At 37.8% G+C, this 24787-nt stretch overlaps 3 protein-coding genes across 13 annotated transcripts; 2 read left to right on the top strand and 1 right to left on the bottom strand.

Moving 5' to 3' along the window:
* The first annotated feature begins 106 nt into the window (after nucleotides 1–106).
* Nucleotides 107–6726, top strand: LOC122532296 (heterogeneous nuclear ribonucleoprotein U). Its single transcript, XM_043660953.1, has 10 exons — nucleotides 107–381; nucleotides 924–1960; nucleotides 2425–2620; nucleotides 2700–3436; nucleotides 3520–3648; nucleotides 3732–3900; nucleotides 4005–4244; nucleotides 4305–4548; nucleotides 4634–4951; nucleotides 5249–6726. The coding sequence occupies exons 1-9, from the start codon at nucleotides 252–254 to the stop codon at nucleotides 4917–4919; spliced, it is 3168 nt and encodes a 1055-aa protein (XP_043516888.1). The 5' UTR covers nucleotides 107–251; the 3' UTR covers nucleotides 4920–4951; nucleotides 5249–6726.
* Nucleotides 6727–7096: 370 nt separating this feature from the next.
* Nucleotides 7097–17614, bottom strand: LOC122532291 (histone-lysine N-methyltransferase ash1). 8 transcript variants are annotated; one of them, XM_043660943.1, is made up of 14 exons: nucleotides 17479–17614; nucleotides 16061–16455; nucleotides 15750–15958; nucleotides 15560–15670; nucleotides 11879–15474; nucleotides 11468–11800; nucleotides 11104–11384; nucleotides 10528–11024; nucleotides 10031–10452; nucleotides 9630–9956; nucleotides 9384–9556; nucleotides 9132–9298; nucleotides 8849–9061; nucleotides 7097–8743 (listed from the first exon to the last, which is right to left on the bottom strand). In XM_043660943.1, exons 2-14 carry the CDS (start codon nucleotides 16230–16232, stop codon nucleotides 8600–8602), a joined length of 6645 nt encoding a protein of 2214 aa, XP_043516878.1. In that variant the 5' UTR covers nucleotides 16233–16455; nucleotides 17479–17614; the 3' UTR covers nucleotides 7097–8599. The 8 variants fall into 8 exon arrangements, with proteins under 8 accessions (XP_043516878.1, XP_043516873.1, XP_043516881.1 ...); XM_043660938.1 differs by having other exon boundaries at nucleotides 17463–17602; XM_043660946.1 differs by having other exon boundaries at nucleotides 15750–15952; nucleotides 17463–17602.
* On the top strand, nucleotides 17571–24578 carry LOC122532300 (protein enabled). 4 transcript variants are annotated; one of them, XM_043660969.1, is made up of 9 exons: nucleotides 20331–20555; nucleotides 20675–20996; nucleotides 21150–21271; nucleotides 21347–21408; nucleotides 21525–22336; nucleotides 22397–22840; nucleotides 22936–23124; nucleotides 23212–23464; nucleotides 23570–24578. In XM_043660969.1, exons 1-9 carry the CDS (start codon nucleotides 20494–20496, stop codon nucleotides 23596–23598), a joined length of 2295 nt encoding a protein of 764 aa, XP_043516904.1. In that variant the 5' UTR covers nucleotides 20331–20493; the 3' UTR covers nucleotides 23599–24578. The 4 variants fall into 4 exon arrangements, with proteins under 4 accessions (XP_043516906.1, XP_043516903.1, XP_043516904.1 ...); XM_043660971.1 differs by lacking the exon at nucleotides 20331–20555 and adding an exon at nucleotides 17571–17700 and having other exon boundaries at nucleotides 21525–22840; XM_043660968.1 differs by lacking the exon at nucleotides 20331–20555 and adding an exon at nucleotides 18465–18710 and having other exon boundaries at nucleotides 21525–22840.
* Nucleotides 24579–24787: the final 209 nt, after the last annotated feature.

Here is a 24787-nt window from a genome sequence, read left to right as displayed (position 1 = left end):
CCAATGAGAATTACCACGCTCTACCACTGTAATGGGGAGAAATAATTCCATCAGCAGTGAAGTTGGCGTTGATTCAAATAAATGCCACATTGACCAATAAAATCCATTTACAACACGTAACGCGTTGTTTGCAGTTGTATCGCCATATTGTATATTTAACGCGGGTCACTGGCGCGTGTATGGGCTTCTCGTAAGATTTTCTGTCGAGTAAGACTGTGTGAATTAACAAGGATCGTGAAATATAACACGCAATGGATCTGGAAAAGTTGAAAGTGGCCGAATTACGGACAGAACTCTCACAGCGTAGGCTCGATACGAAAGGCGTCAAGTCAGTGCTTGTTGAGAGACTTCGTAAGGCGATAGAAGAGGAAAATGCAAACCGTAAGTTACTCTCTTTCTAATCTCTAATTTTGCTCCGTCCGAAATTCTTCTAAGTACGATATCTCTCGTCTCGTGATCGATGTATTCGTACACTCTAATGTTGACAAACATTCGAACGAGCTAGTAATAATTCGCCTAACATGTACTATTATTTTTTTCTGTCCAAATTATAATTAAATGGGAGGCGATAACCTATTTATCGCTGTTAAAAATAATCAATAATCGTGACGAATTCGGTTTCAGTATTTTCGGTGTCGAATAGACGGGATCTATGCGCGCTTTTCTTCTGTTTACGTGTGGAACGGGTACGCGACGCCACTACGTTTCTTATAGATTTTAGAATTTAGCAAATTTTGTTTTACCCTCAGTTTAATCATGTCGTTGGCTTTTTAATGAATATTCGCGATTAGAATAGAACTACAAAGTTATCTGTTATCTAAATAAATATTTTAATGTAAACGCTGCATCTCATGCGAGTATTATATTTCTTAATATTCTGCCTTTTCGTGTGTTATTGCAACATAAATGTTTTTAAATTACAGAAGTAAATCAAGGAAAAGCAAATGCCAGTACAGAAGACACGCATGATGATACAATGCAAGAAAATGAAAGATCGACGAAAATACCACAGACACCAAAAAAGTCTAGTAGATTGTCAAAAACTGCTCCTGTGATGACACCAAAGGAAGATACTGTAAAAAAGTCCTCCAGGAGGACTCCTAGAGTCCCATATTCTAGCAGAAGAAGGACATCTCCAAAGAAGGCAGATCAGAATGACATGTCTCGCGAACCATCACCTACAATATCTGAATCTGCTTTGGCAGAGGAAGCCATAGCAGAAGGTTCGATGCAAGAAGATACAGTCACGCAGGAAGAACCTATTGTACAAGAAGTAACTCCAGTACAAGAAGAAAAGCCTTTATCACCTAAAAAGGATGAACAAGAAGAAACAAAAGATTTATTGCTAAGTATAGAAAATAAAGATATCAATTCTATGAAAGTTATAAAAGATGATGAAGTAAAGAATGCAGACGTTGATGAAAATGAAAAGAATATAAATATTTCACAAGTATGCCCTGTAAAATCACCAGTTGATTATAGCGATACAGATGTATCAGTTTCAAAAGAGTCATTAGATGACAAAGATGAAACAGATCAAAAGCAAGAATCAACAGTGATTAAACTGACTCAAGAAACAGTAGAAAACATACATATAAAAGAAAGTCAGAACACTGTTACAGAAGCACAAGAAAATGAGAAATCAATCATAATTAATGATGCACGTGATAAGATAGATACAAATACAAAAAGAGATACAGATGTTGAACATGAGGAGGAAAATATAGAATCTATAGAAAATATAGATAATGACCATATTGTAGAATCTATTAATGATACTAAAACTACAGACATTCCTGACCCAGAACAACAAATAAATGAGTTGCTTGAAGAAGATCAAGACATAGATATCAATGAAAATGATGAATTAAAAGAAGAGGAATTACTAGAGGATAAAACAATCCTGTCAACTAGTGAAAAAGAAATGGACAGTAGCATTGAGAAAAAACAAGATGAAGAGGTATATTTTATAAATTAATCATTAATTATAATATATATATATTGCTTGTACTGTTATTTTAAACTTAATTTATTAAAAAACGCTTTGATTTTTCTAGCAGTATTGAGTATTGAATCTATCATTTTTGTATTTTTACAATGTTTATTAGCTTTATCTGCTATGCATTTTATGCGGCATAATCCGCGATCTCACTAAAATGTAGAGGACTGCAATTGAAACGAACTTGTTTCTTATTTAAATATTAAAAGCCTATAAATTTCGATTTATATTTTAATTTTTTAAATTTTATATATTTGGAAATAAAATTTGGAATAGAGAGATGAAAAATTCGTTGATGGACGTTTGAGATCGCGGATATTTTTCAAAAATTATTACGTCCTCTACATTTTATTACATAAAAATCTTACTGTATCTACAGGAAATATTATTTTTAATCATTGACCTATTTTCGTTTACGTGGAAAGGATATAGAAATGTCTGAAATTAAACATGAAGAAGATACAGATGTAGATATGAAAGAACAAGATACGAACAACGTTGTCAAGGACAGAAAACGGAAAAGATCCCCTAGCCCTGTAGAAGATCGACATGATTCACCTTCCCCAGTTCTCATCGAAAATGAGCCAGAAATCGATGATTCTGCTTTAATTTTATCTTGGTGTATGTTGGAAATTGAATGAAAATATTTGAATTGTATATTGTTATTGAATGCTGTTTAATTATTATTGTTGATTTTCAGATGACTCAGATTTAAATTTGGTCATTGATAAGGATGGATATTTCACCGCTACGCCTATGCACAATGATGGATTTTCGCACATGTGGGCTGGAGCAAGAGCATCCTATGGATTTCTTTGTGGGAAGGTTTACTATGAAGCAAAAATAGTGGAACATTGTACTGTTAATGCAGAAAACGAAGATCATCCGCATGTACTCAGAATTGGTTGGTCAACTCCTTACACCTCAATGCAACTTGGAGAGGAAAAATTTAGTTTTGGATATAGCAGCACTGGTAAAAAATTGACGGATAACCAATATGAAGATTATGGACTTGAATTTGGAAAAGACGACATTATCGGTTGTTATTTGGATGCAACATCTGAAAATGTTGTTATGTCTTATACTGTTAATGGAAAAGATCAAGGCATAGCATTTAATATCTCTAAAGAGGAACTCAGTGACAAACCATTGTTTCCACATATTTTAAGTAAAAATTGCAGTTTTGCTTGCAATTTTGGCCAAGAAACACCATGGACAGAAGAAATTTTGCAAGATTACGTTTCAATTGGAAATGTGGAATCTCAATATAAAATTCCTGGTCCGCGAAGACCAGAAAAAAAAGACGAATGTGAAATAATAATGATGTGCGGATTACCTGCTTGTGGGAAAACTACTTGGGCAATGCAATATGTAACTGAACATCCCCAAAAAATGTACAACATCTTAGGACTCAATAGTCTAATTAATAAAATGAAAGTATGTATCGTAAACGTTGTAATATATTATTATATATGCATATTCTATGTTTTAAAATAATTTGATAAAATATATTTTTTAAGGATCCTGGATTATCTGAAAAAGAAGGCTATAATGAACAATGGAAAATACTTATCGGTAAATGTACCGACGCATTGGACAGATTGATAGAAATGGCTTCTAGCAGAAGACGTAATTATATATTAGATCAGGTATGTATTTCACTGTATTTATTTATTTATATTAAAATAAAACATAATTTAACGCGACTTATATTTTATAAAATGAAATACAGACAAATGTATATCCTTCCGCACAACGACGTAAATTGAAGAATTTCTGTGGATATCAAAGAAAGGCAGTAGTTATAGTTCCATCAGAAGAAGAATTTAAATCACGCATTGCTAAACATAAACCAATAGATGGCAAGGAAATTACTGATTCTATGATTTTAGAGATGAAAGGTTGGTATTCTAATATTATGGTTTTTATTTTATTTATGATTATAATAAGATATATATTGTAATTAGTAGCATAACTCATGTGTATATGCATTGATTTTTTTCAGCGAACTTCAGAGCTCCCATTGTTGGTGAATCTTTCAATGTTGTCGATTGGGTCGAGCTTAATCAGGAAGAAGGTGAAAAACTTATAGAAAAATACAATAAAGAAGGGAAGGATGCAGGCTATGGTGGACAAAGAATTAAACGAGCACGCAATGATTCGAGATCAGAAAACGCTCATGAAAGTCGAGGTGACATAAGAAGTAATCGCGACAACAGAGATTATCGTGACAGACGAAGCAATTGTAAGAATCTTAATTAAATTATTTAAAAAGAACAAGTAGAAAAAAGTGAATGTTTTTTAGATCCCGACAGAAACCGTAATCCTGTTTGGCGAGGTAACATGGGATGGAGAGACAGACCACAAAGAGGAGGTGGACACATAAGACACGGTAGCGGTTATGGTCCTCCGATGCCAAGAAGAAGAAGAGGGGTACCTATTCCACTTGTACACCGAGGAATGAGTAGAAGAGGTGGCAATAGTGATAGAAGAGGAGGAAACGATAGAGGTCGAGCTCGTCAAGGTTCACGATCAAGAGCTCCAATAGGGTAATTACATTTTCTAGTTTTCCAGTTTTTTATTATTAATTTTTTATGATTGAATTTAATAATGGTAACTTAATTCTCTCATAAGAAATTATCAAGGATCACAACAATCTATGTGGAGTCAACACGGCAACTGGCCAAGTGCCCAATCTCAAGAAGGTTGGGGCCAACAAAATAATTGGGGATCACAACAACCATGGGGCAATTGGAAAAGCTATGGACAAGGATCCTACAGTCATCAAAACAGTTATAATCAACAAGGTTATGGTAATGGAAATTGGAATAGTTGGAATCAGCAGTATTATAATCAGTATTGGGGCCAGCAACAGAGCGGACAAACTACAACTAGTGGACAGACTACAAATAAACAATAATCGACTAGGATTTATGTCACGAGAGTGGAATAGTAAGATACACAAATATCATCGAGTTCTATTAAATAAATATGCGGCTCGTAAAAAATTAATTAGAATTGAAGTCAAAGTAGAGAAAAATCGTATTTGATAACTTTGATTTATATTCTATTGCATCGGGAAAATGAGTGTGATTAATACAAGTTTTATTTTATAATCTTTATATATATATATATATATATATATATATATATATATATATATATAATTTTTGTCGTTCATTCTGTTATCTTGTCATTGTCATACAAATGATATTTCTCGTACGACAGCGTGTATATTTCTTTTTCCAGGCAGAATGAAAAGCACAACTGCTTTATCTAACAATTCCACAATGGGACATAGACTTATCGTCCAAAATGACGAGGAAAATATGAAAACTCCAGATCATAGTGTTGTCGATACCGAGCACCGGTACTGATCACACATAAATAGATGGACAAATTTTTCCACGACAATATATTTACAATTTTTTGTTCGTATATTTTCAATGTACGATTCCAAAGTTATCTGTCGCGTTTTTATAACTCGAGCAACAATTTAGATTTTGTCGAGTGAAGGCACCGTTACACATGCACCACATGAAATTATTTTACGTTGCAAAATGCAATATTACGTGAATTGTAATATTATGTAATTGTGATTGGAGATTGATCATCGGAACAAAGCACGTAACGAAGAAAACGTATTCATATTAAATACGTAGTTTTTAAATCATTTTAAATCAAAAAGGGGGTAACGTATGAATAACATCTTGTAACGTCTTTTCATCGAAAAATCGGTCAAGAGGAAGAATGTCATGTATGGGTATATTATACAATTAGCATTAAGATTAAAATACTTGCAATGAATTATCGCTCTCAAAACAAACGTGTAAATATGTACAGATTTTCAAACGTATTACACAAAACGTTTACTGGAAGTCTGTTTATATATTAATAGTTAAAAATACCATGTAATAAAAAGAAAAAGATATTTGTTCCCAACAAAAACACGAGAGTGATATTGTATATGAGTTTGTTTTAACTTTCTAATGATGATGTACAAAAAAGGAAAATATCGTATCACGAATAAATTATTATTGAATTTGATTTATATGTACGCGCATTTTATTGAATTAACAAGATCACCAAATGATATTTTCGAATTAGATGTTATATTTTATAACGTTACTTTATCAAGAATATGCGATTGTTACCCGACGTACTTCCTCCTGTTCCTTCTTTTTTTCTCATTATTACCAAACGTCTTTCATTTTAGTCGTTAACTCTTTATTTTTCTTTTCCGTTTCCTCTCATCCTTAGTCTATCTTTTCTTCATTTTGCTACATTTTTCTTTGTTGCATAAACTTACAAATAAAGCATGGTATTCTAGTTTATGCTTGTTACTTCAATAGTACTGAAAAACCATAGTTACAGGATGATTGTCTTTGTACCTCCTTTTTCTAAAATACTTTGTACAGTTTGCGAGACTTCGAATTAAGGTTCTTTGAATATTGAACAATAACAAAATACAAAAAGATGAATTTGTAAGAGTAGAAATTGAAAGTATGAAGAAATCCTTCGTCGCACATTACCACGATTCGAAGTCGACCAAGATCAAATTATAATATGTAATAACATTAAATCGTAAGTCAATGAACAAAATTTGTTTTTTTTTCATATACAATCGAATAAGAATAATTTCGCAGAATTAGTTCGTAATCGAAGAATTTACTTGTTGACAGAAGTGTACAAACTTATTCGTAAAAATAAAAAATATCTTCTATTTATTTAGAATTTAAATTATTTACAACCCAGATTTAATCAGCGCAATTACCTGCTAGAAATATCCTGTAACAGTAAATCAGTCTTCACGCACGCTTAATGTAATGGTCAACATAATTGATTATGTTGACTTTATTAATCTATAAATATGGATTTAAATTAATTCAATGTGATTTACATATATGCGACACAATTTATCTAACATTTGTAACGCATTTTATGTAATTGCGCGGATATTTTATCGTGCAAGATAACCGATAAACCGTAAGCTCTTCTAATTTCTTTGCTGCCTCTCATATAGATAAATCTGCATGACTTATATTTAAAAATAATATCAACGGTTCATGATTTATTGTCGAAAGAATAAGAAAAAAGAAAAAAATAATATGCTTTTATTCGAGACATTCATTGTACTATTAATCTCGTTTCTGCATAAGAAAAAAACGATTTACATTGATTTTGTATAAAGAAACATAGTACAAAATTTTTCACTCATAAAAATCATTCACAAAATCCTTCGAAAGAATAAACAAATTTAAAATCCTACTCTCAATTCACTAACTTCTACTTAGTATAAAGATAGGCACCCCCTTTTGTCATGCTACAAAAGATCCATTACATGATTTTGTGGTATGATTATACTACGTTGGTATACTTCCAACTTACACCGAAAACAAAATAGGATATAATATATAATTTTCATTTAATAAAAATGTCTCGGACATCTGTGCAAAAACGTAGAAACATATGATATAAATGAGACTTATACATATTAAATAGCTTTTAATAATATGTATTTACTAATTGTATAATGTAATAATAAATACGAAATCCTGCGTATATTCGTCGTTATAGCAACAACTAGCTATATTCCATCGCAATAATTAATAAATTAAATATTTATATATTTATATATTTATATATGTTAGTAAAGTTTTATCTATTAATTTAAAAACCTATATATTACACTTAATTCAAATAACACTGGGATTATGAAAAATATAATGGTACTTTTGTGCAATAAAGCCTCGCGCATGTATTCGATTTTTCTTATTTCAGCGTTCTCTTGTGTGCTGTTGTCATTTTCCTCAATCCCGAGTAATATATAATTTGTACACTTAAGTATATTCACTATGAAAGAAATTTACAAATTACTTTTTTACAATTTTGCAATTCTAATCATATTAGAATTATATTGGAAATAATAGCTCTCGTTAGATTCAGACATATTCTTCCACGTACGGGATTTAATTTTCTCAACTCGAGTCGATTCATTTTATGAAAACAAATTGTACTTTTTATACGATTGAAATTTTTAGAAATTTTATAGAACACAACATTTGGAATATTCCAAAAGAAAGAAGGTATCGAACATTTCCTCACCATTCTATTCGAATTTATCAATTTCCCCATTTTAATAACTTCCAACGTGAGCGAAGAAGATAGTTTAAAATACCAAAACGATGCCAAAAGACAATAGACAATTTTCTATAGTTTTGAGCATATAAAAAACAACAAAAACCATATAAAAAAATCTCGACCGATACAATGTCCTTAGAGAGGAGGATGCCTTCGTGTTTAAGATTAAATTATACGAATGGACGGGTCATAGTATAAGAAGAAGAAGAAAACGCATTATGTACCGTTTTCCTTACGAAACAGATTAGATGATATCGATTACGTATAGCGAAATGAAAAAATCGATCGATCAACCACCCTCATTACAGATTTGACTGCAATAGAAATTAGGAGTGGCATCTATTACCTCTGTGGTACCTATATGTGTGTGTGCGTGCATCTGTCTATTCTAGATATCATACACACACAACACATATATGTATAGATAGTTTCTTATTATCGATCATGTATAATCCAATGTCACGGATTTAATCCACCTGGCCTCTTACGATTTCGTCTGTTTCTCTCTAATAAAAATGATAAATCCAAAGGATCCTTTTTATTCGGCATTTTTTGTAATAAAGCGATTAAAATATTGTTCAATCTTCTTCTTTGTTCTTCTCTCTAAACATAATTAATATAACACATGTTAATATAACATATTATATAATATAATTATAACCAAATATGAGAATTACCACTGAACATGATACTGATTCATAACATTACCTGAGCATACGATGTTGTAGGTGTAACAATGGATAAAATTTCATTTGATTTTCGTCTACTTTTACTCATAGAAGATTTTTGTTGATCCTTGATGTGCGTTTTTGTATTTTCACTTGATTCGGACTTATGATTATTATCAACATCTTGATTGTTACCCTTCTTTTTCTCTTTATTCATCTTACCTCCAATTTGAATTCCTTCAAGACTATGCGGCTGTATATAATTTTTAAAAGTTTTAGTTTCTATTCGGCACTTTTTCTTTTTATATTAATTTGATACTTACCAAATATGTACGATAATGCTTAATGCGTTGTGGAAACGTTTCGAATGCATAAGGTTTTGTGCAAACCTGATGTCTAGCTCTGGCAACTTTTGTAAATAATCGTGCTGCACGATCGACGCGATACTCACAAACGTAAGTATGCTCTGGTGTAGAACCAACTGGCCGTCCTTGATTAAAGATAATAAAATATTTTTGAAAATATTTCTGCATAAAATATTTTTAATATAGAATTAAATAAGAAAGAATTATTACCTTTACAATACGTATGAGGATCGAGAACCCAACAGCGCTCAGCAACCAAATCGCATGGAACGGCTTCATAAAGTGGTGCACATACGACTTCATTCTCATAGAACTTTCTGGTTGGTTCGTGATACGTTTCGTGTGGTCTCAAATAATGATGACCAAATACGAATCTTTCACCTCTATTGGATCGGAGAAACAAATATAAATTTTTAGGAAAATTTTCAATAAATTAATGCATATGCAATAACTTACTCCGCATTTTTCCAAAGTCTCTCGATTCTAAAGATGTCCATTTGCTCATAATCAGGTTTTTGAATGGTTTTATATGTATGCTTTTCAAGTGTATCTCTTAATACGTATACTGTGTCTCCCTGTCTAAGTTGTAAATCACCACGCATCAAGGTAACATAATGCTTTTTGCCTTCTTCTTCCTCATCACCTTCTAATGGAATTTCCAAATCAACAGGGCGTGGATGACACCTCTCGCATAAATAAGACTCTATGGTAGTGTCAGCTTTAACACAATCACAATGTTGCCACACGAGACAACGTTCACACTGAATCATTAAGCCTTCATCCCTATGATCATGAGATAACATTTACGAAAAGTTCGGACAGATTAAGTTACAATAAAAATTACAATTCAGGCATACCTATGCAAACCACAAATACACCTAATAACATCTTCTTCGCCTGCAGTTGAACCACGAGGAGGTAAAAAGCCTTGAGATGGAGGACAACCCACTGCTTCAGTTATTGCATCCACGAAATCGGGCTTGCTTCCTAAGTATAACTTTCTAAGCCTAGCTGCGGCAATACCCATTTCCGAGGTTCTCCCAAAAAATCTTACATTGTTGTCAAAAAGTTTAATCATATCATGATCAAAATGCTCTGCAGTTTTATAGTGACCTGTACCAATACACTGATCGATAGTTGTCAAATCTATAGGATCTGATATTTTTTCATAATAATCAGGTAACTTCCTCTTTGAAGGTAATGTGATGAATGGCGTACACAATAATTGTCCATTTTCATCTTTTGCAGTTGCTACGATACTGTATAAATCTTTCAATACCTAAAGATTAATCGTGAATGAATAAACGTAAAAAAATAATGAATTATGAATAAAAAGACCATAAACGTGTCCTACCTTGGCCAATTTTGCAGTTTTATGCACTTCTGGATCATCTTGAGCTTGAGCTAAACGTCGAGTTCGTACGGTTCGGGTATTTGTATTAGTCAAAGCAGTTAATTGTGAGAAGAATGCGTCAGATTGAATTTTAGCGTCTCCTGAACTTTTTTCTTTTATATTTATCGCGTTACCGCATTTCACTTTGCCATTTTGCATTTGTACTTGATTTATCAACAATTTAACTCGTCTGACTTTTTCTAAATTTCTTAACAAGAAGCAATGATGTTGCTGAGCAAAGCATCGTTGTTGATGGGACATAGGTTTTAGCACAGGCGCATGAATCAAACTGGAATCGCCAACTTTTCGAGATTTACAAATGCCTTTCGAGTTCACAGACTGCACCGTATTAGATTTTCTTACATTCTTCCTCGGTCTTCCAACCGACCGCCTCTCTGTGGGTTCTAATTGCGATGGAATGGAAGTAATGCTTTTTGAGACTCTTTGACTCTTTCCACCTGTGAAGAACAAGACATAAAATACTGCAGTGAATAAATTGCAGAAAAAGGATTAGTGCATAAAATATTGTATCATTACCAATCACTCCTCTACAAGCACTACTACCGCATCTGCATTCTTGTCCCTCAGATGGATTAAAAAGTGCAAAGTTATAATCATATGTCAGTTCTTCTCCTGGTTTAATGTCTCTAGAAGCGAACAACGCCATTCGCGGAAGACCGTGAACGCTCCACTTTTGCATTTCGCAATTAGGCTCACAAGAATGGTTTACGAATCTTCCATCACCACCCATACGATGACCATCAATTACCAAACCTCCATCAAGATGCAGACAATAGTGATGTGTGTCATTAGCATACCTATTACAATAAACAAAAGAATATGAATTTGGATTTTCCATAGATATATTTGTACGAGATTTTCATACATGCTCTTAATATACCTGGTCGCCATTCTTGATTTGAATTCTCTTTCAGACACCACTTCTCCAACATATTCAAGGATAAAGACACCAGACTTGATGGCCTGTTGAGTCCTCACACCCCAACCTTTGTCCTCTGTCATGAATTTTTGTAAACCCGGTGCCCATTCATGTTTCTGTATTTTCTGATTTTCACACTTATCACCACAGGGACAAAGCTGTGGAGAACATTCGCTGAAAACCATGCGATTTATACAATCATCTCCGCAACCACTTTCTGGTTTACATTCGCAAGCTTGCGCTTCGTAAAGTGTAGTGGGCTTGACATCGTAATATACGTTAGTACGAATTTTTCTATAAAAAAAGAATAAAATGATTAAATAGTTTCATGACACGATGATACATTTGACAATGTAAAAACTATATGCTTACTTGTAATTCCATGATGGAACTGATTCTCTGCCAGGTAGTCTAGATTGTGTATGTAGCCACCATAAATCATATGGTAACTGAAACGGCATTTTTCTTTGTCGTAAAAGCTTGCCACATTGATACGTAGCGGATAATAACGCAGCAGATGGAGATTCATTTGTTTCGCATATAACCTTATTCCTTCCAATGGCATTACTACTTTCGATGCTACTACGCGTTTTCCCTTCAAAGTCTTTGCCATATTCTTGCAAAATGCCTCCCTGTAAGTAACGTTTCTTCCACCGAGATTGCTTCTTTCTCGTATGCGTCGAACTCGAGTGTTTCCCCACCTCGTGATCATCGTTGAGAATGTCATTACTAGGTAGAATGTCATTTTCCGTATCATAACCAGAGCTACGCAGTCTCTTCATATTCCTAGGAATCAAATTACAGGGGCTCGAGGAACCTCGTCGTTTCTTCTGATTACCATTAAAGGAGCTCGAATGTTCTGTTTTGATGTTTGTTTGAGAGTTTGAGCGTTCAAGTCTCTTTACATTCTCTTCGCTTAATTCAGCAACGCGTTGATTCGCAGTGAATCTCTCGAGGGACTCTTCCAAGGATGCATTTTCGTCATACGATCTTGAATCCTGTATCTTCTCAAATTTAACGGGGCATAATTTGCTCAATGCATTGTCGTTGTCTATTTCTACCAGATCCTTACGGACTCTTAACTGGCCAGATCGAGGTTCAACAGTTTCGTCAGAACGAACGTGACCATTCGTCTCTGACTTTGGTGAATTAGGATCTGGATTTGGAGTCGGATCAGCTTTCGATTGAACGCGATTTTGCACAAGATTGTTATTGCTCTGCTTAGTAGAAGACTCTTCGGTAAATGCATCTTGTATTTCAGTGTTGTTCAATACGCTCGTTTTGCTATCCACTACTGAATCTTCGATTCCTTCTTTCGTTGAACTCTCGCCGTCAGCTTCGGTGCCATCTTCGTTGGTCGAAGCTACGGTTCTCGATGTATCTGTCGACGTCTCGTTTGCGTTCAAGGATCTCTTTTTTTTCTTCTTTAACGTCGGGAAGCCTGTACGATTTATAGCTTTACGCCGTCTCATCTTCTTCTTGGTCAAAACCAATACAGCAGCGGAATTCAACGGATTTGGAACATTTGGATTGAGACTATTTTGTGACGGTTTAGTCTCGTTCGCTGCTTCATTATCGTCAAAACTCTCCACTGCGTTAAATTCTGCCGCGTCGATCTTTATATTCTTCTCCAAGCGTACATGATCCGGCGATATATCTCTTTTCTCAATCTTATCTGCTTGACTTTTATCGTTTTTTATTAATTTCTCTGTAGCCACTTTCTCACCCCTACTGCTCTTTTCCGCGCGACTTTTCAGATTTCTGGAATCACTCGAGGATTTCTCAGACTTTTCAGCTTTGCTATCAGCTTTCTCAGCCTTATCTGTCTTCTCGGCTTTTTCCAATGCGCCATGACTCTCGACAGGTAATTTTGTAACTGTCACGCGAAGATCTTTGACGATTTTCTTTTTACGACGCGGTTGTACTTCTATCTGACTCAACGGTTTCTCTTCCAACAAATCGGAAGACGCTGCGCTTGATTTGTCAGGGCTTCCAGCTTCGGTATCCCTGTGTCTTTTCTTAGGAGTAACAGGTACGGAATCTTCTTGGAAGGAGAATGCAGAGCTACCTCCGTATCTCGTTATAGTAGCTTCGATTGCTTCTTCGATGTGACTCTCGGTAGAGTTCGCTTCGTTGACAGCCACGTCAGTGCCGCTTGCATTTGAACTTTGTGAACTATGAGGGCTGGATACATGATAATGTCTCTTTTTTAATGGTAACCTTTGCTCATTTGGATTCGAGTTCGCATTCGCATTCATACTGTTCTTCGAATCCGTTCCGGACAGTATCTTCTCTTTCTTGAGACGTCTTTTTAATTTTTGATCATCGTTCGCGGTAACATCGCCTCCTTTCCTCTTTTTCGTTAGTTTCTTCACGCGAAAAATCTGGGGTAACTCGGAATACCCGGAGCTTGAATTGTTCCTACCTAAGCTGCACAATCTGGAAAATTCATCGATCAATTTTTCTAACTCTTGTATGAGGCATGGATGTATACGTATAGGATTTTTAGGTGGCAATAGTAATCGTCTCCGATGCTTGTGATGATGATGTTTGTGACAATGATTGTGTATAGGTTGCGTCGCTTTGTCGCATTTATTGGTTACATTTTCAACTTTCTCGGCCTTTAGTACCTCACCAACGGGCAAAGATATCAGAGTTTGAACACCAACGCCATTCGTTTCGAATCCAGCGCCTGCTTTCTTACTACTTTTATTTTCTTTCAACACACGTCGCGTAACCGGCGCGACGTTTTTCTTCAACGATGCTTGTCGCTTAGCTAAAGGAACGGTATTGCTCCTATTCTCCTTCAGACTCTTTTTATTCGAATTGATTACTTTCCTATCGTTCGAAACTCGCTCGCAAGTCGATTGCTTTTGTCGCCGTAACGAAGTTGTCTTGTTCCCTGGTCCGGACTTATCCTTTCCCATTTTCTTACACGTTCCACCATTGCATTGTACTCCTTCCTTCCCGTACTTATTCGTAACAGTTCTACTTAGGCACTTAATACGCGCTGGGGAACCAGTATTATTCCTCTTTCCAGTGATCTTCGTTTGTATACACTGTTTGGCAACGTTACAACTTCGTTTCTTTTGACAAGCTGGTTTCTCCTTCAACTTTTTAGCCGAATTATTTTCTTCGTCTTTGTCTGCCCGAGATGCAGCAGCTTTCTGTGGCGCAGATTTTGCTTTCCCTCTTTTAGGAGGTTCTTCCTTTGTGACTTTTGTTGGTTGTGGAGCGGATTCTTTCTTCTCAGTTCTCTCATTTTTCGCTGTTTTCTCCGTCTTTTCTATTTTTTCAATCTTTTCTACAATCTCAGGTTTCAACCTTGGCCTACCTGGGCCACGAGGCTGCGTGGAAACTGTTTTCGCCGGCCTACCGGGTTTTCGTTTAGGTGGATATAAAACGCGATCTACGTTTACCGCTGGCTTTGTGATAACGGGTTGCACTGGCGATTGTGTCGGTGCTGGAGGACTCACAGGGCTGATTGCCAAATGCAGCGGGCTGTTATCCACCGATTGAATTCCCGAGTCCGGAGACACATTCGAAACGCAAGGATACTCCGAATCGTTCAATTTTTTTCCTAACTTACTCCGCCTTTTCCTTGGTTCTGATAACAGAGCCGTCTTTTCAACAAATTGTTGCAATAAAGTGGAACTATACACAGGTACAGGATTCTGATCACCATTCTCGCTTGTATCTGAATCTGCACCGAGCGACATCCGCTCGATAGCTTTCGATACTAACCGACCGCTCTCTGAATCTTCAAATCCATCAAACGGAGCATCTTCGTGTTCTTGATCCGGCAAAATTGCCGCTAGATCTTCCTGATTGATTTCTTGGAGTGGTGGATGTTGTTGAGATTGTTGTTGTTGCTGAGATTGCTGCGTTTGTTGCTGTTGTTGCTGCATGTGTTGTGAGGGTAAGCGACTTTCTGAGGAATCGGAATCGTCACTGCTGCATTCAGACGACTAAATGAAAAACACACGTAAAATATATCTCTAATATGTCTCTAAAAGAAAATTCAACTGAAATTATAATAAAACGACTCTTTACCTTTCCTCCGCGATTCGATTTAACTTTTTTCGGTACGCTTCTTCTGCCTTTTTCTTTTTCCAGATCCTCCTTTTTCGGACCTTTCATACTGATTTTTAATTTAAGAGCTCCCTGTAATATAATTACAAATTTTTTCAGTGCATAAATCTTTAAGGTATTAACGAAAATTATAAAATTCTACTATACATACCGGCTCAAAATTCGTTTTTTGAATGGAAAATGTTTGCTCGCTGTGTTCCGATGTACAATCCGAATTGGATCCTGTATCCTCCTCCTCGTCGCCACTACTTTCGTCGTCTGAATCCGAATCTGAATTTGAATAAGAACAACTACCTTCCGTACCTCCAGAACTTTCGTCGTCAGAATCTGAGTCTTCTTCGGAATCAACCGAATCTGTTCCTAACATGAAATAAAGAAAAAGAAAATTCTTGTACTACAGTACATTAAGATAGAAATTGCCAAAGAACAGTTACATAATCTACTAATGTAACATATTAATACCATTAGGTTCAGTAGTCGGATCCCAACTACCACCACCTTTTATAGCATCCATATCAACAGTCGAAGGGAGCTCCCTTTCTTGCTCCCCATCGTTTTCTTCCCAATTCCAATTCTGTAATTCTAATTCTGAAGGATGGTGAATAACAGCATTCCATCCTGAGTCACCAGACATTTTTTAGCTTATCTAACATCCAATAGACTCAAAGAGAATATCATTCCTTATAATTTTGTTCACTCATTTAGTCCTTTCCTGATCGTACAAGGCATATCCCTAATATGCTTAATGCATAACTATCAAATTTTTCACCAGAGTGTCCATAATTACTTGGCACTTTCAACCAACAGTTCCTACATTGTCCTTGCACAAGGATTACGCTTTGCTCACACTGATACCACTGTAAGAATAAATGCAAGTTATTATGTCATAACGATTATTGTATATAATTGAAACGAAAAATTAAAAAAAAAAGCAATTAGCATGCTGAAGAGAAGGAGAAAAAGATACAAAAAATAAGTAGAAGAAGAAAATGCAACAAAAGGTTATGGAACATTGTCAATGAAATTATAGCACAGTAGAATTAAAGGTGACTCCTTCGAAATCCTCTTCCAAAATTTCTTTCTGCGCAAATTAACATCACAATCGCCAAAACAAAAACTCGAGCCATTCGTTAAAATCACGATCTCCGCACTTTAAGGTCACTTAACTTCATTTCTCATCCAACGTTCTACGTCTTTCCCACCCGTGTCCCATAGCGCGGGAGAATTCTTATCTATAACCTCGTAGAAGGAACGAGCATCAACGGTGAAATCGAGACGATCGGAGAAGTCCGTGTACCTTTTTCCCCCCCAAATGTGTTCAACTGTTGCCCCAGGAATCGTCACCGATCAACGACAGTGTCATCGAAGGAAACGCTGCTTGTTGATACGCGCGTATTTCACCTATAGGCGAGTCATATCTGTGCACGCATGGCCGCGATCGGAGCAACAACACCAACGGACAATCGCATGGGAAGATGAATCGTGGCAGAAACACGAAGATTTTCACCAAAAAATATCAGTCTGTTTACATCGTTGACGAAGCACACGCAGATCTTGAGAGCAACTGTGAGTAGGAAAGAAGGAGATCGAAAGACTGAGAGACGGAGAACTGGCGAGAGAGAAGCAGAGAAAGAGAGAGAAAGAGAGAAAGAGAAAAGCAGAGTGACGAGAGAGCGCGAGAAATGAGCAAGTGGGGACACGGAAAGAGCAAGAGGGTGAAAAGAGGAAGGGGGGAAAACGTTCCGGATCGTAGAAATCGGAAAAATAAAAGGCAAGCACGTTATCGTCGAAGCTACCGCCTAAAGCGATAAAGAGCGGTGAAGCAAGGGGCAGGCTGGTACGCGTTTGATGACAGGCACAATACCCTGAGGCTTCGTTACTTCACATTCCACGAATAACGCAACAAAGATCCACACAGTTCTGTATCGACGATTAACGGACGATATTCTCCCAAGTTGCTTCGAACAGACAGCTGTTTCTGTTTCTCGGTCGATGCGCCAGGTGCGTCGGCGACAGGGCCTGTGGAAACTCCCGTGTATTCAAGTGGAACTTAAATTGTCGCGCCATCTGATGTTCAACGTTACCATTAATCTCGCCTAGCGGTTCGTACGAATTCCAAATTTCGTCCATTTCGAACAGAACTGATGCACAACGTCCTCCCAGATTGAATCGCTTGTGCTAAATGACAAACTGTTAGTCGAATGAAAAACGCATTCGTATAAGCACGTTTGTAAAACCGATACGATATTTTATTTTTCGTACGCGTTAACAGAGAATTTTTTATACGGACTAACAGATACGTGTTTTTTTTCTTTTTTCTTTTTTGTTTCGTTTCATATGCCTTCAGTTTCAACTTTCTCCTCAAGAATTCCGATCTAGGACATTCTAGAAATAATCGATTCAAACCGCTCGATACTCCTACGTTTGTTGCGTCATTGTAATCACATCTAAATTCGTCGATTAATACTCGATAAATCGATAACGATAAGTTCTGAAGTAATTCCAGTCATTTCTTTGATCGATAATCGAATTATGAAATTACGTAATATTTCAACAATTGCTATTCGTATTTGCTTCCAGAACGAATAAATGTTTCCTCGTTTTCTTTTTCTTTTTTAAGAGACGAATAGTTAGATTATTTATCTTGTCGGCCGAATTAAAACGAATCGATTTAACTTATGTTCCCGAAATTTTCTGTCTTTTTCTTATTTTTCTCTTTCATCTCCTTTTTTCGTGAATGGAGAAAAAGGTACAGGAGAAGGGGGATATGTGAAAAAGAGAAAGAGAAAGGGAGAAAGAGAGAGTAAAAAAAGAAAAGAAATGGTAGAGTGTACCAACGCTTGCAATTCGAGTATTCCCTCTAGATAGACGTGTGCATCGCGACGAAAGGTGGTAGGAGTGTGGGCCTGGAGTCGGTCGGCAATATGGCTGGCTAGATGTGCATTGGTAGGGTGTTGGGGTGGTGTTAGTGCCGTACGTTATTTATGTCGAACTACCGCAAATCCTGCCCGAATCTCGCGTGTTTTCATGGAATCGGTGACATACTGTGCAGAAGCAGAAATACAGCTTGCATGAAGACATAGCATACGCTTCCGAGTCAAACAAACATGAAGTAAGTTCCACGTATACGATACAGCATCGAGTGAGAGAGATGGTCGAGTCGTACAAAATCGAGCCGAGTTCGGTACATGGGTTCAAAGCACCGCTTCTCCTGGTCTCTGACCACCGTTGTTTATCCCGTGGGTTGCCGGCAGACACGTTCAATAGCTCGAATATTTATCACTACCCTCCGCTACTGATATATTCCCATTCTGTATCGATAAAACGTAATGCCTGCGTTCGACATTCAAACTTTTCGAAAAGGACCTGTACGCGCTGGAAGTCATCCAGAGTACGGCCCTACGATTATTCCTCTTATCGTGTATCGTGAAACGTGTCAGCTCTTTCACCTTCGCCGGTTGCATCCCTACTAATCGAGTATTCCATTCACGCATTCATCGGTTCTCTTTTAGTCCTGCTTGTCCGGATGATATTCTGATATGCTTCCAAATCTTGCGTCTCGACGCCTTTGTGTATCATAAACGCGAATGGAACTTCTTTTGCTCGTACCGTGTTCCTCTCACGTCCGGGCAAAACGTTATTCACGCTCCTGCGGATTACCCTTATCCAAACTCGTGTACACACGTCCGATATGAATTGGCGTTAGACGAAAAATTTCATTGCATGCATATTTGTTTATGTTAGGCAAGGGTTCTGTTGCACGTACGTACGATGAAAATTTTTCAATAGTTTCGAAGTTCTCGATCATTCCTCCTTGCAAAATAATCTTCTGTTTCGTACAAAATCCTAATAAAGTAAAGAAATATCAATAAAGTGAAGAATATTGCGATCATCACTGATTCATTCACCTCGGCACACGTTTTTACTATTTCACGGTAAAAAGATATCAATGAATTTACCCGATAACATACTTATGCCGATCAGTGAGTCACATTATGATTCACGTTCGAAGCAATTTGCACTTGGCTAAATCCTAACGTCTAAACGTGCGTACGTTTTCTTTTCTTTTTTTTTTTTTTGCAATTTGACGCTAAATTTTGCTTTACATTTTTAATTAGATTTAGAAACTGAAAGCATCTGCTGTTCTAAGAGAGAGATCAAGGGAGAGGGAGAAAAGTGAGAAGCGAGAGTGTGAGTTAACACAAGACAAGAAGAAAGGGAATCGTTTTAAAAGGGTTACACCGTAACATGATCGTGAGAGGCTAGTGACGCGAACCTCTGTTCTGCCACTTGCACGCAAATAACGCGAAAGAATAACGCTGTCTCCTCTCTACGATAGAGATTTTTAACTACACGTAGATCGTTTAAGTTAAAGTTCCTTTTCTGAGATTTTTCTACATTCAATCGCACGCAACAACTTTCCCAATTTCGTATTTTGTAAGAAGAGATTTATTATCAGGATCGCTTCCTACGCGATATATTGTATCGATAATCGAACGCTTCGGTATTTTCTTGTTCTGACTAATCCCTCTGTCAGTGTCAACGATCTTTCGTGAATCCGTATGCTCGCAATAAAACTTCGAAAAGAGTCACGGAACAACGAGTACGGTGAAACTGAAAAAACCAACGCGTATCGCGGATACTACTCCGGCTCTTATCTCGAGCCAGCCTTGTCTGATCGCGCGCTGAGCAAAGAAGGAAGTGGCAGTATCTTTTAGTATTCCGTTTCGTTCTGTTCTCATTTCGCGAACGACTCTGCGCTGTTTTAACGTGGCCTGTGGCACGGTGAAAGTGAGACCGAACGTAACGTTTTACACGAAATCTCGCGATTTCTCGATCGATGATCGTATGAGTGACAAATATCCACGCGATCCCCCCAACAAACGAGGAAAACGATGAGGCGATACTCGTATTCCCGTCGACCGCAACAATTCCTTCCGGAAGAATATCGATCGTGGTAGCATTTCCTTGCTATATTTCGATTGTTTCATGAAAATAAGCGGCAGACTCTAACGCCGCAACAGATAAATATATGTATCACGAGAGAGAAAAAACGTGCCTCTGCTTATGTTTCAGCGAAGTGAGCATATCGTCCGCTCGTGCGTCGGTAATGGTATATGACGACGTTAATAAAAAATGGGTACCGAGTGGCAGTTCCTCAGGACTTTCCAAAGTACAGTTATATCATCACCAGGTGAACAATACGTTCCGCGTGGTGGGAAGAAAGTTGCAGGATCACGAGATCGTCATCAACTGCGCGATCCTCAAGGGATTGAAGTACAATCAGGCGACAGTCACGTTTCACCAATGGCGAGATAACAAGCAAGTATATGGTCTGAATTTCTCCAGTAAGGACGACGCCGACGCATTTGCCAGAGCGATGCTGCAAGCGCTCGATGTGAGTTTACACCGGTAGAAACAAAAACGAACATTGGAAGAAAAGCATCAGCTAACGCGTACTGTATACCAGTCGTTGCGCTTCTACTTCTAACTATCGATCAACGTCGATCAGGATATATATTATTTAGTAACTGCTTGATATTCAACTTAGGTGTTGAGCAATGGGAGCAACATATCGAGGAGCCTTGCGCCTGCCTCAGCCACCCAACAGCAATCCGTCTTTCAGCAACAACAACCGACTAACACCCAGTATGACGAGGACATGGGATACAGGTTCGTTTTTTCTTTATCCTTTGGTATTTTCTACTTTTCTCTGTACAAAAATTTCATCGTATGTTCGTTGCCCAGAACCATGACCAGGGAAGACGTGGCGATCATTCAAGAACGCAGAATGTCTCAGCAAAGTCAAGGTACGATAACGCAACCGATATTTATTAAATATTGATCTTGGATGTTGGAACGATATAAATTGCGAAATCGAAAATAGATTTTCAATTTGTATGTTTTTTTCTTTTTCTCTTTGCAGCGACGAACAGTCCGAACGCAATTTCCCCGAGTTGTCCTCTTGCATCACAGCAGCAGCAGCAGCAGCAACAACCACCCCCTCAACAGCAACAACAACAACAACAGCAACCACCTCAACAATCCGTGCAGCAACAGCAACCACAGCCACCGGCGCCGCCACAACCTCCGCAACAACAACAACAACAGCAGCAACATCAGGCTCAGTCACAACAACAGCCACAATCCGGACATCACAGAACATCGTCGGCACCACCAGCTCCCCAGCCTCAACAGCAAACTGTTTTGCAATCGATGCAAGTCACCGGTGGTATGGGGACCGGCGCGGGTCAAATATCGAGCGGTGGTGCACCTCCGATACCACCGCCTCAGCCTCCTATGGCAATTGCAGCTCCACCGTGTCCACCGGCAATGATAAACTTTAACGCACCGGTACCACCTCCGATGATGATGAACCAATACGCGCAGTCACCGTCGTCTCAATCAAATCTGCCGAATCAGTCTCAAACACAGTCGATTTATGGTAGCAGTCAAGGCAATCAATACGGAGGCACGCCGAACAATAGTCAGTATGCGACCGTGGCTGTCGTCGGGCAAAGTCCATGTCAGTATTCCTCCGGAAATCAGAACAACTTCTATAATAACAACGGGCAAGTTAGCAATGCGTATCCGAGTGGTCAGCCGGGACAAGGAAACCAGTACGGTGGCGGTGGTAATAATAATGGTGCGGGTGGTGCTGGTGGAAATCAGTATGGGAGTAGTAACTCGCTTGGCCAGTATGCGAGCAGCGGATCTGCGACAACCGGCCAATATGGGGTAGGTGTCAACGTTGGTGTTGGCCAGCCGAATCAGTCTCAGTACAGTGTCGTATCTCAGGCACAGGCACAGTACGCCAGCGGTCAGATACAGGCAGTTTCGGGCGCTACGAATCCATACGGAACACCATCAAACTCGGTGAATCAGTACAGCGGCAGTGGAGGTGGTGGCGGTGGCAGCAGTGGTAGTTGCGGGAACAGTGCTGGCAGTGGCAATACCGTCCCTGGCAGTGGACATCACGTACCACCGGTTAATCCTAATATTTATGCTCCCATTGGCAATGCCGGTCCTCAACCTCCTCCTATGATTCCGCTGGGTGGACCTGCCGCTCCTCCACCACCTCCTCCACCACCTGCTCCGAAAGTCAACGCCGTCAACCTAAATCCTCTTTCTGCATCTGGTTCCACTGGATCCGTAAGCTCCATTGCCACTAGCGAACCATCGCCAGATTCCAATTCATTGGCTGCTGCAATTCAAGCGACTCGCCTCAAAAAGAAACAGCAGGTGCGCGTCTTGCCTCGCATCGAAATGTTTTAACTTAAGTCTCTCGCCTTCAACTTGTTTTTATTTCATTCTCGCATGTCTATTCTCGCGTTTAGGCATCACAGCAACCAGTGGAAAATAGTGGTTCCAGTACTAGCAGCAGCGGAAGTGCTGGAAGCAGTGGGAATTATGGCACCCTAGGAAGGGGCGGAGCTGGTGGTATGGCTTCTATGATGGATGAGATGGCTAAAACTTTAGCTCGTAGACGAGCTGCTGTTGAGAAAAAACAACCGGAACAACCACAAGTACGTTTTTTTCAGTCATAATATCTCATTCAAATATATTGCTGTCGATTTTCAACTTGCAAATATTTCTTTTTCCCTTTTCCATAGGAACCTGAAAGTTCACCCGATAAGAAATCATGGGATAAGAACAGTTTGTCAAATAATAAATTCTCGAACGGTGCCGAATCACCGAAATCAGTTCGCAAGAGGTTTGGTTCTGCTTCCGAGGATACGCTTCTAAAAGTAAACGGCGTTAATGACGGGGCTGTGCTCACTGCTCAAGAAATGGAGGCATTTAAAGCAGAGATCATCAAGGAAGTGCGCAAAGAATTTCAAAAGATGAAACAGGAGATTGTAGATGGTAAGAATAATTAAGTCAAGGCTAATTAAACCGCGAGTTCTATTTTAAAATTGCTCATCTATTCTTGTTTTTTTTTTTTTTTTTTTTTCCTTTAAATTTTTTCAGTTGTCAGAGCAGAACTGAGTAGAAGATAAAGATGAGACGCGGACCAGTTTGAATTAAAGCGAAGAAAGAACGAATTCTACTGCTGTGTAGATCAACCGAAACGATCATCGACAACTGTACACGATTTTTTTTTTTTTTTTTACTACATATTTGCGAAAATGGAATGCAGTTATACCCCATGTATATCAAACATGTTTGTGTGTAAGTACATTATATCTAATCTAGTGTTCTAAGTGAACCGTACCCTTTTGGTTGCTTACTGAACGATTGGTAAGCAACGCGAACTTTGGATAAAATCGATTCTGATTCTACCAATTCGATGCACAACACACATCACGGATCACCTACTACGTTTGCATCCGTATTAGTCTTCGGTGGTATCGTACAATTTTCTCTTCAATCAATGACGATTGCCGTGCTCCATATCTTGACAAGTATTATTCATAGTTAAATCGAGCAACCTAACGTGACGTAACATAAAATTTAATCCCACGCACAATGGAAAACGCTTGCGTTTCTATGTAAATATCACAGAATTTAATCTAGCGGAAGATACGTAAAAGAAAATTTGTAAGATTCCTTTAGTCTTAGATGCATTTAAATTGAGACGTAATAGAAGTTACGTGCATTGAACTTTTTCGCGATCGTGATGCAACTTTAATATTTTCCAGCATTTTCTTCCAATCTCCCCCTTTTTTTTTAATTAAAATGCACGTCACACTTGTAATTTAAATTGAATCTTGGATTTTTTCGTACATACCACCGCTACTTCCATGTACAGATTTCATTAATAACGCACAGCTCGATACATTCCAAGTCAAAATATTTCGGTACCGGACAACAGGTAGAACAGAATATTAAAAAGTGATCATCGACTGCCACATAACTTTCAAACAAACGAACTTTTCGATCGATTCGAGATGTTCGTTTCGCGACTTCTTTAAATACACTCATTGATCTGATCGTCAAACGATTACATCGATTTTATATTTATGCATCATTGATCGCTAAAAAGAAAAAAAAAGAAATTCAAAATTCGATGCATGACAGGGCGATCATGTTTGCTACCGATATTGTATACTACTCTCCGTTCTTATATTTTTTTATCGTCTCTCGTACGATTCTCACGGACAATGAGAAAAATTAACGTTGCAGTTCATATATATTCTATGTATCTATAATATAGCCGTATATACGCTGATTTGCACCAGCTTATTG

The sequence above is a fragment of the Frieseomelitta varia genome, unplaced genomic scaffold (genome assembly GCF_011392965.1).
Source record: "Frieseomelitta varia isolate USP_RPSP 00005682 unplaced genomic scaffold, Fvar_1.2 scaffold_447, whole genome shotgun sequence".
Lineage (NCBI taxonomy): Eukaryota > Metazoa > Arthropoda > Insecta > Hymenoptera > Apidae > Frieseomelitta > Frieseomelitta varia.
This window is presented reverse-complemented; position numbering and strand designations above follow the sequence as displayed.

Bases quoted from the DNA above. Each gene is read 5' to 3' on its own strand.
- LOC122532296 (XM_043660953.1), top strand. From the start codon at position 252: ATGGATCTGGAAAAGTTGAAAGTGGCCGAATTACGGACAGAACTCTCA. The intron at 382-923 runs GTAAGTTACTCT...TTTAAATTACAG, and splicing joins AGAAGAGGAAAATGCAAACC to AAGTAAATCAAGGAAAAGCA. The intron at 1,961-2,424 runs GTATATTTTATA...TTACGTGGAAAG, and splicing joins AGAAAAAACAAGATGAAGAG to GATATAGAAATGTCTGAAAT.
- LOC122532291 (XM_043660943.1), bottom strand. From the start codon at position 16,232: ATGTCTGGTGACTCAGGATGGAATGCTGTTATTCACCATCCTTCAGAA. The intron at 11,385-11,467 runs GTATATTAAGAG...TTATTGTAATAG, and splicing joins AAATCAAGAATGGCGACCAG to GTATGCTAATGACACACATC. The intron at 11,025-11,103 runs GTAATGATACAA...TGTTCTTCACAG, and splicing joins TGCTTGTAGAGGAGTGATTG to GTGGAAAGAGTCAAAGAGTC.
- LOC122532300 (XM_043660967.1), top strand. From the start codon at position 20,494: ATGAGGCGATACTCGTATTCCCGTCGACCGCAACAATTCCTTCCGGAA. The intron at 21,272-21,346 runs GTTCGTTTTTTC...TTCGTTGCCCAG, and splicing joins GACGAGGACATGGGATACAG to AACCATGACCAGGGAAGACG. The intron at 23,125-23,211 runs GTACGTTTTTTT...CCTTTTCCATAG, and splicing joins AACAACCGGAACAACCACAA to GAACCTGAAAGTTCACCCGA.